General features: G+C 39.1%; 1 protein-coding gene across 2 annotated transcripts; it reads left to right on the top strand.

The window, feature by feature from the left end:
- Positions 1–1,180: 1,180 nt before the first annotated feature.
- rnf14 (ring finger protein 14) lies at positions 1,181–15,763 on the top strand. 2 transcript variants are annotated; one of them, XM_083987274.1, is made up of 9 exons: positions 1,181–1,231; positions 3,938–4,096; positions 5,366–5,496; positions 6,591–6,804; positions 8,059–8,465; positions 10,508–10,736; positions 12,662–12,834; positions 14,170–14,300; positions 15,170–15,763. In XM_083987274.1, the coding sequence occupies exons 2-9, from the start codon at positions 3,946–3,948 to the stop codon at positions 15,231–15,233; spliced, it is 1,500 nt and encodes a 499-aa protein (XP_083843400.1). In that variant the 5' UTR covers positions 1,181–1,231; positions 3,938–3,945; the 3' UTR covers positions 15,234–15,763. The 2 variants fall into 2 exon arrangements, with proteins under 2 accessions (XP_083843400.1, XP_083843401.1); XM_083987275.1 differs by lacking the exon at positions 1,181–1,231 and adding an exon at positions 1,319–1,428.
- Positions 15,764–16,128: the final 365 nt, after the last annotated feature.

The raw sequence follows: 16,128 nt of genomic DNA, 5'->3' as shown, positions 1-16,128 counted from the left end.
GTGAAACGGGAACAACACAAACAAACACAACACCGGAGTTTTAAACCATATAAACGGACTCAGTGATGATGACTGATGAGTTTTATAATAAACTGTTGTTAGCCTACTGCTACTGGAGACGCAGGGGAAGTGATTGTTACAGATTACAGTTCTCAACGAGCCGGGCTGGCGGCCGGACCAGCGCCACCTGATGCGCTGGTTCAGGGCCAAATCCAGACCGAGCCGAGTCGAGCCGCGCCGGTCCGGACTTCAACCGGGTCCGGACCGCTGAGAACTCACAGAGCTAACAGTAGCCTAGCTCCCTAGCCGTTAGCACTGAGCTAACAGTAGCCTAGCCGTTAGCACAGAGCTAACAGTAGCCTAGCCGTTAGCACAGAGCTAACAGTAGCCTAGCCGTTAGCACAGAGCTAACAGTAGCCTAGCCCCCTAGCCGTTAGCACTGGATGCTTTATAGACACATGTGACTTCCTGTGTTTACGTATCACTCGGGGCTGATCACTATCAACTTTACAATATCAGACATGAAACTCCGCGACCAGCTGCGGCTGCAGTTATTGATCTTTTAAAAAACTATTTATTTCCAAAAACCTTCTTTCTTGTGTGTGTTGTGACTCTAGTCTCCTCTGCTCTCTGTGTCCTGCTACTGCTCTGTCAATAAGCGTTCTTCCTGGTCGGGAGGGGGGAGAGGAGGAGAGGGTGCACAAAGTGATTACATATTAAGTAGGTTCGGTCGCTCGTCAAATCTTATTAATCGGACCGAATAATATTATTGGTCAGACTTTTCTCAGAATTATATGAGAATGAAAAAATGATGAGTTTTTAACCCTGTTGGGTTTCTCTTACATTTTAATGTATCATCAGATTATTAATAGCATTTTAACTTAGACAAAGAAATGTGCAAAAGTTCCAGAAAGGTAAGTATTGCTTTAAGTAAATAGAGTAACAGCCGTGTTGCCAGTTTGGACTTTTTCCGCCTAGTTTTGCTACTTTTTTTTCAACCTTTTTATCGATAAAGTCGTTTTCTTAATATGAAGATAGACATTCATCTGTTCCACTTTTAGAGATGTGAATAATTACTACGTGAATTTTAACAGTTTGAAGGCTCACTGGCCTGTTGACGGGCTCGGTCTGGGTTCTGATTGGTCGGCTGTGTGTCTGTCAGACCTGGCAACCCGGCCATGACCCGGTCAGAGGGCAGGAGTCATTACTAGTCGGTGTTGTCGGTGAGAAGGTAAGAAACACGTCGCTTTTTACACTTTATTTCACCGTATTACACCGTATTACACCTAGTTTTAACCGGTGGTCCAGCAGCGGGGGTGTCGGTCTCTGTTGGCCGGAGGAGAAGCGACTGTTGGGCGGATCAGTGAAGCAGCAGAAGCCGCTGTTTAACGTCGGCTAACACGTAGCTTAGCTGTGTGCTAACGCCAGGTGTGTCAGCTCACCTCATACATGGCAACGACAATAACAATTAGTTACTATAACACTTAGTCATATTAAATGAGTAGTAATTAAAACGACTGGTGAATTGACAAGTAATAAAAACTGTATTTAAGACGTGTAAAGTGAGTTGATGCTAGTTAGCATGCTAGCTCCGGTGCCACCGTGTAGCATGATGTTATGTCACAACAAAGTTACATTATTCGTGTTTACACACTCTGGTTGATCAGTTTATTGATCACACCTGGCTGATGCTGCTCTAAGACGAGATGATTCAACTTTATTGTGATTTTTAAGGATGTAGTGAGGTTTGTTACTGAGTTAAACTGACTGACACACATACACAGACAGACCGGTGTTTCTATTACTGTGACTCTCAGTGATAGAAACAACTCTGTTTAAACCATGGATGTATTATATTATCTTATAATAGATCCATGGTTAAAACCTCCAGTTGGGCATTTAGTTATTAAGTCATTTACTGATTTATTTGACAGGGACAATGCAACACTAATAAACAGTGTTTAAAAGAAACTGTGAGTGAGCCAGAGTTAGCCATAGTAAGGCTAATTTAACCTAACCTAAAAACTGAAAAGGGGCAACAATTAAATAATGCACTAAAGTACAATTTACATATGAATTTAGGCTACCTCATAAAAGCTCATAATAACAAATAAGATATGAGTATACTGTACATATACACCTGGCTGATACTGCTCTAAGACGAGATGATTCAACTTTATTGTGATTTTTAAGGATGTAGTGAGGTTTATTACTGAGTTAAACTGACTGACACAGACAGACAGACCGGTGTTTCTATTACTGTGACTCTCGGTGATAGAAACAACTCTGTTCAAACCATGGATGTATTATATTATCTTATAATAGATCCATGGTTAAAACCTCCAGTTGGGCATTTAGTTATTAAGTTACTTAGAGGTTTATTTGTAAGGGACAATGCAACACTAATAAACAGTGTTTAAAAGAAACTGTGAGTGAGCCAGAGTTAGCCAGTAAAGCTAATTTAACCTAACCTAAAAACTGAAAAAGGGCAACAATTAGGCTAAGTAATGCATAAGTAATGTATTAAACCTGATAAAAGCTCATAATAACCAATAAGACATGAGTATATATATATATATTTTTAAAATGGACTTATTGGCGTGAAGACAGCTCATGATGACAGGTGACATAGATGCTGGTGTTGATGTATAATTAATTCAAATATCATGACAAGGAGAGTTTGAAGGTGATCCGTGACTAAATCTAATTCCTAAAACTAATTCCCATCTACTGATTACCTTGTTTTAACCAATCAACAGGCCTCCTGAGGTGTGTGTATATTAACCTACACCTGAAATACACAGCATCATAAAATATGTATGCACTTAAACGTTTATAGAGCAGCACTGGTATGCAGACAAAACGATTACAGCTAAAAACACATGTAAATAGCTCATAAAGCTTTGATAGTAGCACAAACAATAGCAAGCATTAACAAACTATTGTCCTTTATTGATGTCAGTTAACTCAGAGTGACTCTAAGATAAAGATTAGTTTAACTTTAATTTAAGTTAATCAACTGTGACTGATAAGGTATGGATGTAAAATGCTGCTTTTGTCATTGTTTTGATTAATTGATATACCGTCTTGAAACAACTGCATCCTTTGATTGCTACATATACAGTCATAGTTATACATACTGTATATGTTATCAATAATAATAATGTTAATAACTTTGTATTGCACCTTTCAAACAAATACAAAGACTGTTCCTTTATCCCACATATGGGAAATTGTTACTGTAGCATTGTAGCATACAAGGTAAAAAAAATTATGCAAACATAGTAATATAAAACGATACACCAGGCTACAACAAACATATAAAAAGAGACAGAGAGAGACAATATGTACAGTTATGTGCTAAATGATTTCAGGAGTATGTACAGTTATTTACAAGAATAGAATATATATTATATAGTGTTGATAGTTAGGCAGAAAAGAATACATAAATAGCCTACATAAAACAACACTAAAATTAATTTAAAATTGAAAGAGACAAATAACAAAGATGGAGTGAAACTAAAGCAGGGTTACTGTAACTGATACGACACAAGATACAAGTTGGTACTAACAGATCTCTGGTAGAGAGATGTGTTAAATTATTTTTTGTAATAGAGGTTGTTGCCTGTTTAATGTGGTTGAGCTGCTCAGTCACAGTTTCAGGTTATATAGTTAATTAAAAACAGCTTCTCCACTTGGTCTGTGCAGAGTTCAGGATTTGGTCACAATCAAAACAAACAGCTGGTAGATAATATTTAAACCCAATCAGACCTGTCTGAATGTGCTGTGTTGTTAAGAGCTGCATATGTGATTAAAATGAGTTTAAAATCAACTCTGAAACAAACAGGGAGCCAGTGATAAGAGTTTTTTTGACATGTGGTTTGGTGAGAAGAAGTGTGTTGTGTGTTTCTCTTTAACTTTGTCTCCGTCGCTGCAGGAATGTAAATGTCGGAGGATAAGGAAGCCCAGGAGGATGAGCTGCTTGCTTTAGCAAGTATCTACGATGAGGAGGAGTTTCGCCGAGCGGAGTCGGCTCAGGGCGGAGAGATCCAGATCTGTCTGGAGCTTCCTCCGGACTTCAGGATCGTTGTCAAAGGTACAGCTGTGAGTCATGGTGCCTTCATGTGCTATGGTAATTACGGTAAATACCAAAAGACGAGGTGAAAAGTGTGGTATGTGGTATTTTCCACTGGGCAACTCGTAGAATTTTTTGATGCCCGAGCTGCCGAGATGAGAATAACCTTTGACCTTTTCAACATGGCGGCGAGCAACGCAAGATTGGTTAATGGTAAACAAGGCAAGCCTTTAGAAAACAGTTAGCAGCTATTCACGTTATGTATGCCTGCACGTACAGTAAAAAAAAAAAACGCTTTTAAAAAGCCAAACAGCCAGTGCTAAATCTCCATGAATATTAATATTTACCGTTTGAGTTTTGATAATTCATCTTCTTGCTGTAAGAGATGAACTAGACAATCCAAGATTGTTTTACCCCATAGATATATACACGTAGATGCCACACGTGTCATATATCTGTGGTTTTACCCGGGTAACAAGTCTGAATCTGTGTGTCCACCATCTTTATTTTCTCTGTACAACAACAACACACTGGTAAATACCAGGTCACAAGTGGAAAATACCATCTGTACCAGAGCACATGAAGGCAGCATTAAAGCAGTACTAAAGAACTTTCAGTTTTGGTTGAGTTTGGCGGCGCCTGTGGACCAAAGCGGTAGTGTTTTGCCTGAAGGAAGACTCCATTTCCCATGAACACTAGCGTGAAGCCCTGTAAATATCCTGCATTAAAATTAACAAAAGACATCAAAACTAAGTTTCTGTTTCCAGTGGATCATTTCAAAGTGAAAACACAAACATAATCCACTGCTAAAGTGCTGTTTTGCCTGTTCCCTCCTTGTTGTGACTCGCAAAAGTGAAAGTGAAGGAAGACTCCATTTCCCATGAACACTAGCGTGAGAGCAGGGTTCCTACCATGCTCCTCAAAGCTGCTTAGTGCCAGAGAAAGAGATACAGACCCCCTCAGGCCATGACAGAGGTGTCATTCAACTTGTTGTAAGTCGATGTATCATCACAAAAGTTATGAAAATATTTTATGAAGGTTGAAAAGTTCCTTAGTGCTGCTTTAAGAAGCTGGAATCAGAGAATTTTGACTTTTTTTCTTTAAAAAAACTGCTCAAACTGATTATTAGATTATCAAAATAGTTGATGATTAATTTAATAATCGATTATTGTAACAACTAAATTTAACACAGTACTTTAGGTGATCTTTCCAAAGCTCCACTCTCCTAATCTTTCTCATTCACATGTATTAATAGTCACTATATAACGTCATCTCGTCTGTGTGTTGCAGGAGAGAAGCAGACCGACTACAACGTGAGCTTCTTGCCTCCTCTGGTGCTCAACTTTGAGCTTCCTGCAGATTATCCATCGTCTTCATCACCGATCTTCACCCTCAGCTCCAAATGGGTCACCAGAGCACAGGTGAGACACAACACATATGATAATAATATGATGATCTGTTTTAATGGCAAAAGATTCAGGGGTTTAATTTGATTAAACTGAAACATGAAATATTTTATGTGCATATTTAAAAGTTTACTTTGTTTATCAGTCTGATGTACTCACACCCTCCTGTCTGGGTTAACAACATACTTCTACAGCTGACTGACTCTGACTGTAATCTGGTTTCTACATGGTGGCTGGTAGCTGAGCAACATTAATGCAACAGACAATACATGTACTGTTTGTAGAAGTTCATGTTACACTGAGAAGAAAATGTGATGAGGCCTGAAAACCCACCTTTTTAAAAGAGCATACTGGTATTACTGCAGATTTTACGTGTAATGCTCAGATTTTACTCTGTAGCACTTTGAAATTTGTTTTTATGAAAAGTAGGATTAGAAATAAATTTTATTGAATGAATTAATGTTTTATTTTCGTGTCTTGATGCCACCACTGTGGCCCATCCCATATGGGATTACAAGACACATTTAATAACACATACAAACAAAGACTAGACAGTCCTTCCTGTTGGTGTTACCTGCTGTCACACAGGTGTGACACATAAATAAACTATTTAAGATGACTTTCAGTTCTCAACTATCTATCGCTCTTCGTCTCGTTGCCCAAGCCTTTTCAAGAAATAAAGAAAATGCAAAAATATTCAACTGAAAAAGAAGTTTTAGCTTCTCAGCATCGTCCAACCACACAGATTCGTTATTTGGATCTACCTTACTAAACAATTTTTGTCTTATAGAGTCATAGAAGGGACAGTAGAACACAAAATGAATTTCATTCTCCACCTCTTGGATGTCACATAAATTACAAATTCTATCTTCTTCTGCTGTGCCGACATATCTGCCTGTTTCCATATGAAGACCAAGAACACCAGCTCTCAACTGAGCACACAGGGATCTTTTCTTTTTAGACAAATTATACAAAACATAGTTTTCTGGGCCAAATTATCATTATTATTCTTGAATATGAGACGATCCCTAGCTTTTTCACTTAATTAATTTCCCAGATAGATATGAAAGTACAAAACTTCACTTTTTTCCGTTTCCCTCCGTGGCCAGCTGAGCTCGCTGTGTCGGCAGCTGGACGAGCTGTGGGAGGAGAACCAGGGCTGTGTCGTTCTCTTCACGTGGATTCAGTTCCTGAAGGAGGAGACTCTGGACTTCCTGGGCGTCGCGTCGCCTCTGGAAGTCGTCAGAGGAGGAGGAGGAGGAGGAGGAGGAGGAGGAAGTAAGGCCGGAGGAGAGCGCAGGAAAACCGACCCAGCAGACACAGGTAGGTACCAGAGTGATGTTTGAATTCACCAACAGCAGCTAAAATAACACAACATGTGATCTGTAAAAGTCCCATTTTTTTCTCTGTTTTTGGAGATAAGACTTAATGACGTGTATACAAACTTAAGAGCAACATGTTTTACCTGTTTCTCCTCAAATAAAAAGTTTAATAACAAGACACATGGACAAAATAGTCGGAACCTTGTGTAAAAGAAAAAAGAAAAACCCACATTAGTCACTGAAATAACTTGAATCTGACAAAAGTAAAAAGACCGAAGCAGGACGTTGTCCCAGGAGTTGTGTGGACAGATGAGACAAAAATAAAACGTACGAGGTAAAGACGACTCTGTACCCGCTGAGAAACATGGATCAGGCTCAGAAGGTTGTGCAACAAACTATTAACTTTAGGTTCAGGCCAGTTTTCATTAGTTTGTTTTTAATAATAATTCTGTTGAACCACGACAGAGTATTAGGGCCACACTGAGAAAAAAAGGTTTTTTCACAGACTTCGAGAATAAAGTCTTAGTTTTATGAGAAAAAAGTCATTGTTTTATGAGGAAAAACATAATATTTTTATGAGGAAAAAGTCATAAATATGAAGAATACGCAAGAAAATGCATCTGTTCTGCAGAAAGAACCAGACAGACTCGGAGGAAATCGCTGCTTTTTTCTCATAAAATTGCCAGTTTATTCTCCATGTGGCCCTAATACTCTGTTTTTCTTTCTTTAATCAATGACTACCAACAGTTTTGTCCACGTCTGTAAATAAATCTGTTATCTGTTGGTGTTTCTGAAGGTTTAGTTGTCGAGTAGGGGTGATAAGTAAGATAACAACAGTTACTTTATTTGATCCTTTTCAATCAGCTATTTAGTGTTTTGATACTTAAAATCCTGTTAAAATGACTGTGTTGAATAAAACAAACAGTAATGTCTTCATTGATATTTTACTTTCATGTTTATTGAAAGCTCCCTTTTATGTTGCAAGAGTGCACTTTATCAGAGTGTTGTTGTTTACCTTTTACTATGTTTACGTTGTTTGCACATGTTGGCAAAACTGCAACTATTTAGATTAAAATCTGTTCAGAAAGGTTCTTTGGCCTAAATTGTCTATTTTTCCTTTTTTCGATTTAAGATCGTGATGAAATCGAAATCGTGACTTCATTTAAAAAAAATCGTGACATGATATTTTTGCCATATCGACCTGTTTAAATTCACTTTAAACTCATTTTTCTCTCCCTTTGTTCCCTCTGCTCAGCTCTGCCTCAGTGTGGGAGTCACTGTGAAAAAGCCGAGGAGAAGAAAAGCGACAAAGTGAAGAAGGAAAAGTCTGAAACGCAGTCGTCTTTGTCGTCTTCGTCTCCTTCGTCTCACGTCGTGGACCCGCGAGCCGTCCTGCTGATGGACCCACGGGCCGACCTGCTACCTCAGCTGCTGGACTTTGACGAGGCGCAGCGGCAGCGGGCGTTCGATGCCAAGGTGTTCTGCTGCGGCATCTGCTTCGTGGAGAAGCTGGGCGGCGGCTGCCTCTGCTTCAAGGAGTGTCAGCACGTTTACTGCAAAGCCTGCATGACCGAGTACTTTCAGATCCAGATACGGGACGGCAACGTTCAGTGCCTTAACTGCCCCGAGCCCAAATGTACCTCCTTAGCCACGCCGCTGCAGGTGAGACAGCAGAGCGTGTGTGTGTGTGTGTGTGTGTTTATTTCTTTAAAGGGATAGTTCAGCATTTTGGCAAATTGGCCCATTGCCATAACCCCTATAGTCATAGCAGTAGGTTCGTTACCTTTAATTGTTGGTGCAAGCTATTTTTAGAACGGCGGAGCAGAGCCGTGAGCTGCTCAGAGCTACGCTACGGAGGCTCATTATGGGATTTCTTGGTTTCCCTCATCAGACTCATCAAATACACAATCCAACAACTCCACAACGCTCTGGTGGACAAGTTGTGAGCTGCACATTCACCACGCTATGAGATAATAACACAACGTTACCACACAGAGTTGTTTTAGAGGGAAATACAGAGACTGCTTGATGAAAAACTGTCCCTGAAGGCAACGTGCATCAGCGGTTTTGCATGAATTTCCCTCTTTTTTGTGATCAAATGTTTAATTAGAATTTGAAAGGCATCTTCATACATTCAACAGCACAGTAGTAGTCAGAAATCTTTAAAAACTCAACAACACAAATGATCAGTGGAATATAGGACGGATAACCAGCCACTAAAAAGTAAATACATGAATTTTAGGCAAAATTAGGCAAAATTAGGCAAATTTAAAAGTTCCAAAGCTGTAGCACATATGGTTGATTTGTTCTGAATTTTCAAAGTTTTGAGTTTTTGAGTTTAGATGCTGTAACGCCACCATCAGGACTACTGTCATGTGTTTTTAGATGATCATCATCATCATCCTTGTTGATTTCAAAAATTGTCAGAATGTCAGAAATAAGAAAATGTGATGTTTAAAAATGTCACTCTTACATCGACTCCAGTTGTTCCCATGAGAGCAGAATTCAAAATGTTCTAGAAAATTCAGTTTTTGAGATAAAATTCTGATATTTGCCAAACTTCACCAACCATGACTCCAGAATATTCTTCTATTTTTTCAGGAAGATTTAAAATGTATTTAGCAAGAATTGGATGGTATATGTTTACAGTGTAGGACAGTCTGAAGATGCAGTCGCAGCAAGTTTGGTGTCAATAGAGCAAAAATTGTGGGAGGAGATCTACTGTAGGTTTAATAAGTTTTACATATTTTGAATGAAAACAGAGTGATGGACTTCATAATCTGTAATGAGTTTAAATGGACAAAAGTTTCAGCAGTATTGGGGCGACATTTTGGTGAAAGTTGCAAAACTGTAGCGTGTACAGTTGGTTTGGTAGGAATTTTCAAAATTTTGTGGTGGAATTCATCGTCTCGCAGGAGTCGTTGCTGCGACAGAGGTTCAGGCTGCAAAGTGTTTTTTTTTCTTGTCTGGGTCGGATACTGGATCAAAGGAGAACGGTTGTTTGGATGAAGTCGACATTTTTAAATCTGCTAAAATCATAAACAAGACAATTTCTGTACTTTTCAGTTACCGTGTGCGACAGTTATGGAGTTTTCTATCGATCGAAACTTCCAATAGTGCTCCACTGGGGTCCCAGTATCATATTGACATAATATCAGTGCTATAGAGAATGTGAAGTTACGTCACGCCGTGGGACGTTGGGCGCCATCTTTGGAGGATCGCGGATGTAAACACTTGCTCGTCCCCCTAAAAAAAGTTCCCCAAAGCCGCTTAAAAGTAATGATGGTGGGACAGTACTGCTGCGTAAAAAAATGCCACAGTAGTTTATGCACTAATACCAAAAACGAGATAGTTCACGATGTCTGGATCAGTCAGTGGAGGGAGTAAATCTGGGTCTCACGATACGTTCCTCCTTCGTTTCCCTTCCCCTTCTCCATTTCTTTTTTTTATTATTATTTTTGTCCGTCTTCCTCATCTCTTTTTCTTTCTCTTTTACTTCTTGCTCGTTTTCCTCCGTTTTCCCCACTCTGTTTATGTTTGCGTTCCTCCAAAGATGGCGCCGACGTCCCACAACGCCAAAGCGGCGTGACGTCAGCTTCACATTCTCTATAGTCTCACTAAACTGTCTTCTTATTCTTCTTAATGTTCTCTGTTGTGTTTATAATATTTCTTCTTCCTCCTCTGTCTCTGTCTGTGTCGTGAAGGTGAAGCAGCTGGTGGACGAGGAGCTGTTTGCCCGCTACGACCGGCTGCTGCTCCAGTCCACTCTGGACCTCATGGCCGACGTGGTCTACTGCCCCCGTCAGTCGTGCGGCACGGCCGTCATGGTGGAGCCCGACACCACCATGGGCATCTGCTCGGCCTGCCAGTACGCCTTCTGCACGCTCTGCAAGCTGGGATACCACGGGGTCTCCAACTGCAAAATCCCAGCAGGTGAACAAGCTTTTTTTTTTTTTTTAATTCTTTTTATTTGAACATTTTCAAAATTATAACAGTCCAGTACAGTGCATACAGATTATAGATACAGTATGTAGCAAATCCAGAGTATATTCACAGCAATGATCTCAAAGGTCCTTGTTAGGTCTTAACATTTCAGGCAGTTGCATTCTGAATTCCCAGCTACTTTAACACTTTGTCAAACTTTGCTGTAAAAAGGTCATTCTGACCGTTGATACGAAATCTTAGTCTTCCCAGAGAAATATAGTCTGATATCAAAGACTTCCACAGATGTATTGAAGGAGGTTCCTCTCCTACCCATTTGGTCATAACAGCCTTTCGGCCCAACAGAAGCAGAAAGTGTACAGTGTTCTTATGTGATCTTATTGATTCAGGGATATATCCCAATAAACACAATGTTGGAATAGGCTGTAGCTGCTGTTTAATTATCACACTAACCTCAGAACATACAGTTTGCCAAAACCGTTGAATCTTTTCACATTCCCAGAGGCAGTGAAATCTTGTCCCTAAAATAGTCTTACATTTTGGGCAGTTTGGAGAGGCCCCTGCTGTATATTTACTATACATATATGGAGATATATAAACATTTTGTAAGATATTATATTGCATTTCTCTGAATCTGTTACATATGGATATTTTCGAATGTAAAAGTAAGATTTCCTCCCATATTTCACCGTCTATCGTTGTTTTCAACTGGGTAGGTGAAGCTTCTTGTTGTTCACACGGAGAAACAACGGGAGGTTGAAGCTGCTGCTGACAGACGGACGGACTCGTATTTAGGAAGTCACTTTAATTATAATTTAGTTTATTTCAATAATCTGCTGCTGTGGTTTAGGATAGTTGAAATTGTTTACTATCGTAGGATAAGCCCCTTGATTTGTCACAACTCGTTCACGAGGGGGTCCTACGCACATAACACGACTCAGCACAATACAATGAAAGGAAACAAGACAAAACAGTACAATACAATACAGACAATAAAATAAAAAGACAAGACAAACATAGTATACAATCACTTGGACACATATTAGATGAAATATGGCGACAGAGTCAATGAAAGCATGAGCAGGATGTTTCAGAATAGGAGGATAGTACTTCTTTAAAACGGCTTAGAGATGGAGATGATCTAATTCCCACACACAGGCAGATGCTTCCAGTCATTTGGTCCTTTGAACATAAATGCTTTTCTACCTATTGATTTACTTGAACACACTGATTGATTCTCTATTGCAGCATTAAGTTCCCTCTGTTCATCCTCCTCTTGGTCTGACCTTAACACAAACATTTTAACACATTTTATGATGGATTATTAGGGCCACATTGAGAGAAAAAAAATGTCACAGACTTCGAGAACGGCGCTGCTCTCTCTCTCCGCCATCTTAGTAACCGTTTTTCCTTGATTATATACGTTTTGAGTTAAACAATCATGCTAAAAAGTTGATTAATTGTAAAGAAGAACCCAGGTCTTCTGGGATATATTGAATAAATTAAATAAATAGCCTCAACATACCGACCTGAAATAGCCTGTTGTAAAGTATTAATGTGACCAAACTCATGTAGTTTAACATAATTCAGCAGCATTTTACGTATTTTATGTTTCAGTTAGATTTTCAGTTGTGTGGCTCTTCACTTATTATTATTATTATTATTGGAGTCAGTATGGAAAAATATATATATAAGTATTTAAACTTGATGGTTGCATTAGAGAAGAGCAGCAATAGTTCTGTGTGGACTGGTGCTGAATCTCACGTTTTTACACAGTGGCGTCAGGTAACGTTACCTGTAACATGTTTTACACATCGCAAATAAAGAATATGATTTTTTTTATTTAACCCCTGTATTAAAAATTATGTTTTTTATAATAATGTATCTGTCTCTTCCTGTCTCTTCGTGTCCCACAGAGGAGCTGCGAACCCTCAGAGACGAATACCTGTCAGCCACAGCCGAGGGGAAAAAGTTCATGGAGCAGCGGTTTGGGAAGAGGGTGATCCAGAAAGCGGTGGAAGAGTCCTTTAGCAGAGACTGGCTCAATGAGAACTGCAAGTCCTGCCCCCGCTGCGGCACCAACATCCAGGTAGGTAGAGCAGAGCGCCCCCTGCTGGCAGCAACACGGCACAACACTGAGTCCAAAGACAGTAAACCTCTGAGTGCTTTACTGTTTTTAATGTCACTCTGGTTTAATGCACAAATGGAAAAGTGTGTTAAAGTGTTTAATACGGTGTCAGGATACAGAGTTGATACAGATTCCTAGGAAAATGTTGATTTAATGATTTAAAAAAAAGAAAAACAGATCAGAAGAATTCCAACAATCACATTAACGACTACACAACTGTTTTAATTTGTTGTAGGATGTGCAACATAACTGTAAAGTGTAAACAGCATATTTAAGAGACAAATATATGTATATATAGAGGAGAGGAGGGTTAGAGACACAGAGGAGCAGAGGCCAGACCGGGAGAGTTCAGCTTTCAATCAATATCAATCAATATCCTTTATTTAACCAGGTAAAAAACTCATTGAGATTTAAAACCTCTTTTCCAAGAGTGACCTGGCCAAGACGGCAGCACACACAACAGCTCAGTTGCACATCACACAAGACTCAAATAAAATACAATCACACATTTCAGGAAAACATGATTAAACAACGCAATCACACACAGTCCGATTGAGCTCAATTCTCTGTCGTTTATAATTGAGCTGAATTCCCCCAGAGTTACAAGATGTGTCAGTTTCAAGTCCTTCTGCACATCGTTCCAGGTCGACGGGGCTGAAAACTTAAAAGCCTTTTTGCCCAGTTCCGTTCTCACTCTCGGGACCTGCATCTGTATAATGTCCTGAGAACGCATCAGGCCATATCGGCTGAGGTTTCTACACATGTGTACACACAAATATGTAGGCAAAAGTCCAAGAACAGATTTATAAATAAAAGTCAGCCAGTGAGAGAGTCTACGGACATACAAAGATGGACGATGTGCAACGGCATATAAGGAACAGTGATGTACACGATAGCTGCAACCAGTAATAAGACGCAAAGCACAGTGATATACAGTATCCAGTTTCTTTAAAAACTGATCAGGTGCGTTCATAAAAAGCAGCAGGTCTCCGTCGTCCAACAAGGGTAAAAAAGTTGAGTTGATCAAGTGTTTTCTGACTTGCAATGAAAAACATGATTTATTCCTAAAAAAGAAACCTAATTTCAATTTCAGTTTAGAAACGAGTTTATCAATGTGCAGTTTAAAGGACAGGTTCTCATCAATTAGAATGCCTAGGTATTTATAGGATGTGACCATTTCAATTTCAACCCCATGAACAGTTGACAAGTTAGGAAAGTGTTATTATTTAGGTCTTCTACTAAACTTTCTATCTGTTTCTACCCTGTCCCTGTCCCTGTCCCTGTGTGTGTGTGCAGAAGGTGGACGGCTGTAACAAGATGACCTGTACCTCATGTAAACAGTACTTCTGCTGGCTGTGCCTCGGCCTCCTCAGCAGAGTCAACCCCTACAGTCACTTTAACAACCCACATTCTCCCTGTTACAACCAGTGAGTCTGAGTTTCATCTGCACATCCTACCACATCCTCTGCTGCTAGAAATATAATCACAACAAAGAACAAAGATGCCAAATATTATTTTTTTTTATAGATAATTATCTTTGAGTTCAGAGACACGTAATTACTCACCTCAACGTGCTGCTGGAGGTTATTTTATTTATTTTACCCGGGACACTTTCTCAATATACAGCAATAAAAAGCCCTTCCTAATTATGTTACACAACAGAGAAACATGGTAAGTTTTAAAGTTAAACTAAGAGATTATTATTTAACTCAAAATTTGTTATCATATTAGTGCAAATTGGTAATTTTTTACCACTTTTTTCTAAAAAAGTTTAACTTATAATCCTTTTTTTTTGTTGTTGAAATTTTACCCATTACTAGAATTTGTTTTACTTTTTTTTGAGAAATTCTACCAGTTTCTTTTAGAATTAAAAAATAAATTTAAAGAATTTGAGAAATTTTACCATTTCTTCTAGAATTGTTTTTGAGAAATGTTACCACTTTTTCCTAGAAATTTTTTAAACTTTATTTATTTTATTTTATTTTTGAAATCTTACCACTTTTTTTTCTAGATTTTTTTTTAGAATTTTTACCAATATTTTTCTAGAAATATTTAAACATTTTTGGAGAAATTGTATCATTTCTCTACAATATTTCCACAAATTCACGCCATTGGCCCTAATTTGAACGTATACATTGACTAAAAAAAGACATTTTCTTCAGTCTTTTGCTTCAAAATGTGGTCCAATGTGGGTCTGTGGTCTATTTTGTATCAGTTTAGGTTCCTTGATGTAAAATAGTTTGAGAATCACTGAACTAAACTAAACTAAATCGTGTCCTTGTGTCTCGTGTGTCAGGCTCTTCCACGGCGTGGACCTGGATGATGATGAAGATGCCTTCTGGAGCGACGAAGAGGACTGACGGCCTCAGTGCTACGTGCTCCATCTGAATGCACTTTAAACCACTTGACCATCACATCACCTGTGACACACACACACACACACACAGACACACACACTACACCTGTGACAGTGATCGGACATCTCAGGCACCAAACAGCTGCAAAGCCTGGATGTAACTCCTTCATATCTGACACCGTGTTTATAATATATTCATTCATTCGGGAGCGGCTGCAGCTCTAACAATGTTGATTCTGACATTAGTTTCTACAGTGATTTATATATTGGACATGTGGGTCAGCGAGCGGACGAACGGCTCATCGGTGAAACATCTAGAACAAGGACCGGACCGAGCTTTTAAACTGAAACACTGTTCGAAAAATATTATGTTAATTATTATTTATGCATTAGATTATGTCAATAGATAAAAACTCATTATGTCCAATTACAATAGAGAGAAAGTTTAACACACGTGACAGGTTAACGACCCTGCAGCTACAGTATACTGACTCAGCTCAGTGTGTTAAAGGGATAGTTTCACCCAAAATTCAAATTTCATTATCATTATCATTATCATTATCTACTCATCCTCATGTGGACTAATAAGGGCTGGGAGAAGTTTCAGAGTCCTCCGTGGCTTCTCTGAGTTACAGGGGGTCTCGGCGTAGCAGTGCATGTCCATATGACGGTTGCAAATGGATACCAACTGTCTTCGTAACAAAAAGACACACCAAAAAACATCCAAATACCTCCATGCTGCTCGTATGTAATGTCCGTCTTGTATTGAAGCCCCGACATGAGAAATTGTTCAGAAAAAAATTAAATAAGTCTGTTTTAAGCTTGTTTCTGCTCTTCCTGGTTCGTCCAAATCTCGCGCGATCCCAGCAGGTGAAGCTTCTTGTTCTTCTTAGAGGTCG

Source organism: Trachurus trachurus (assembly GCF_905171665.1).
Source record: "Trachurus trachurus genome assembly, chromosome: 14".
NCBI lineage: Eukaryota > Metazoa > Chordata > Actinopteri > Carangiformes > Carangidae > Trachurus > Trachurus trachurus.
This window is presented reverse-complemented; position numbering and strand designations above follow the sequence as displayed.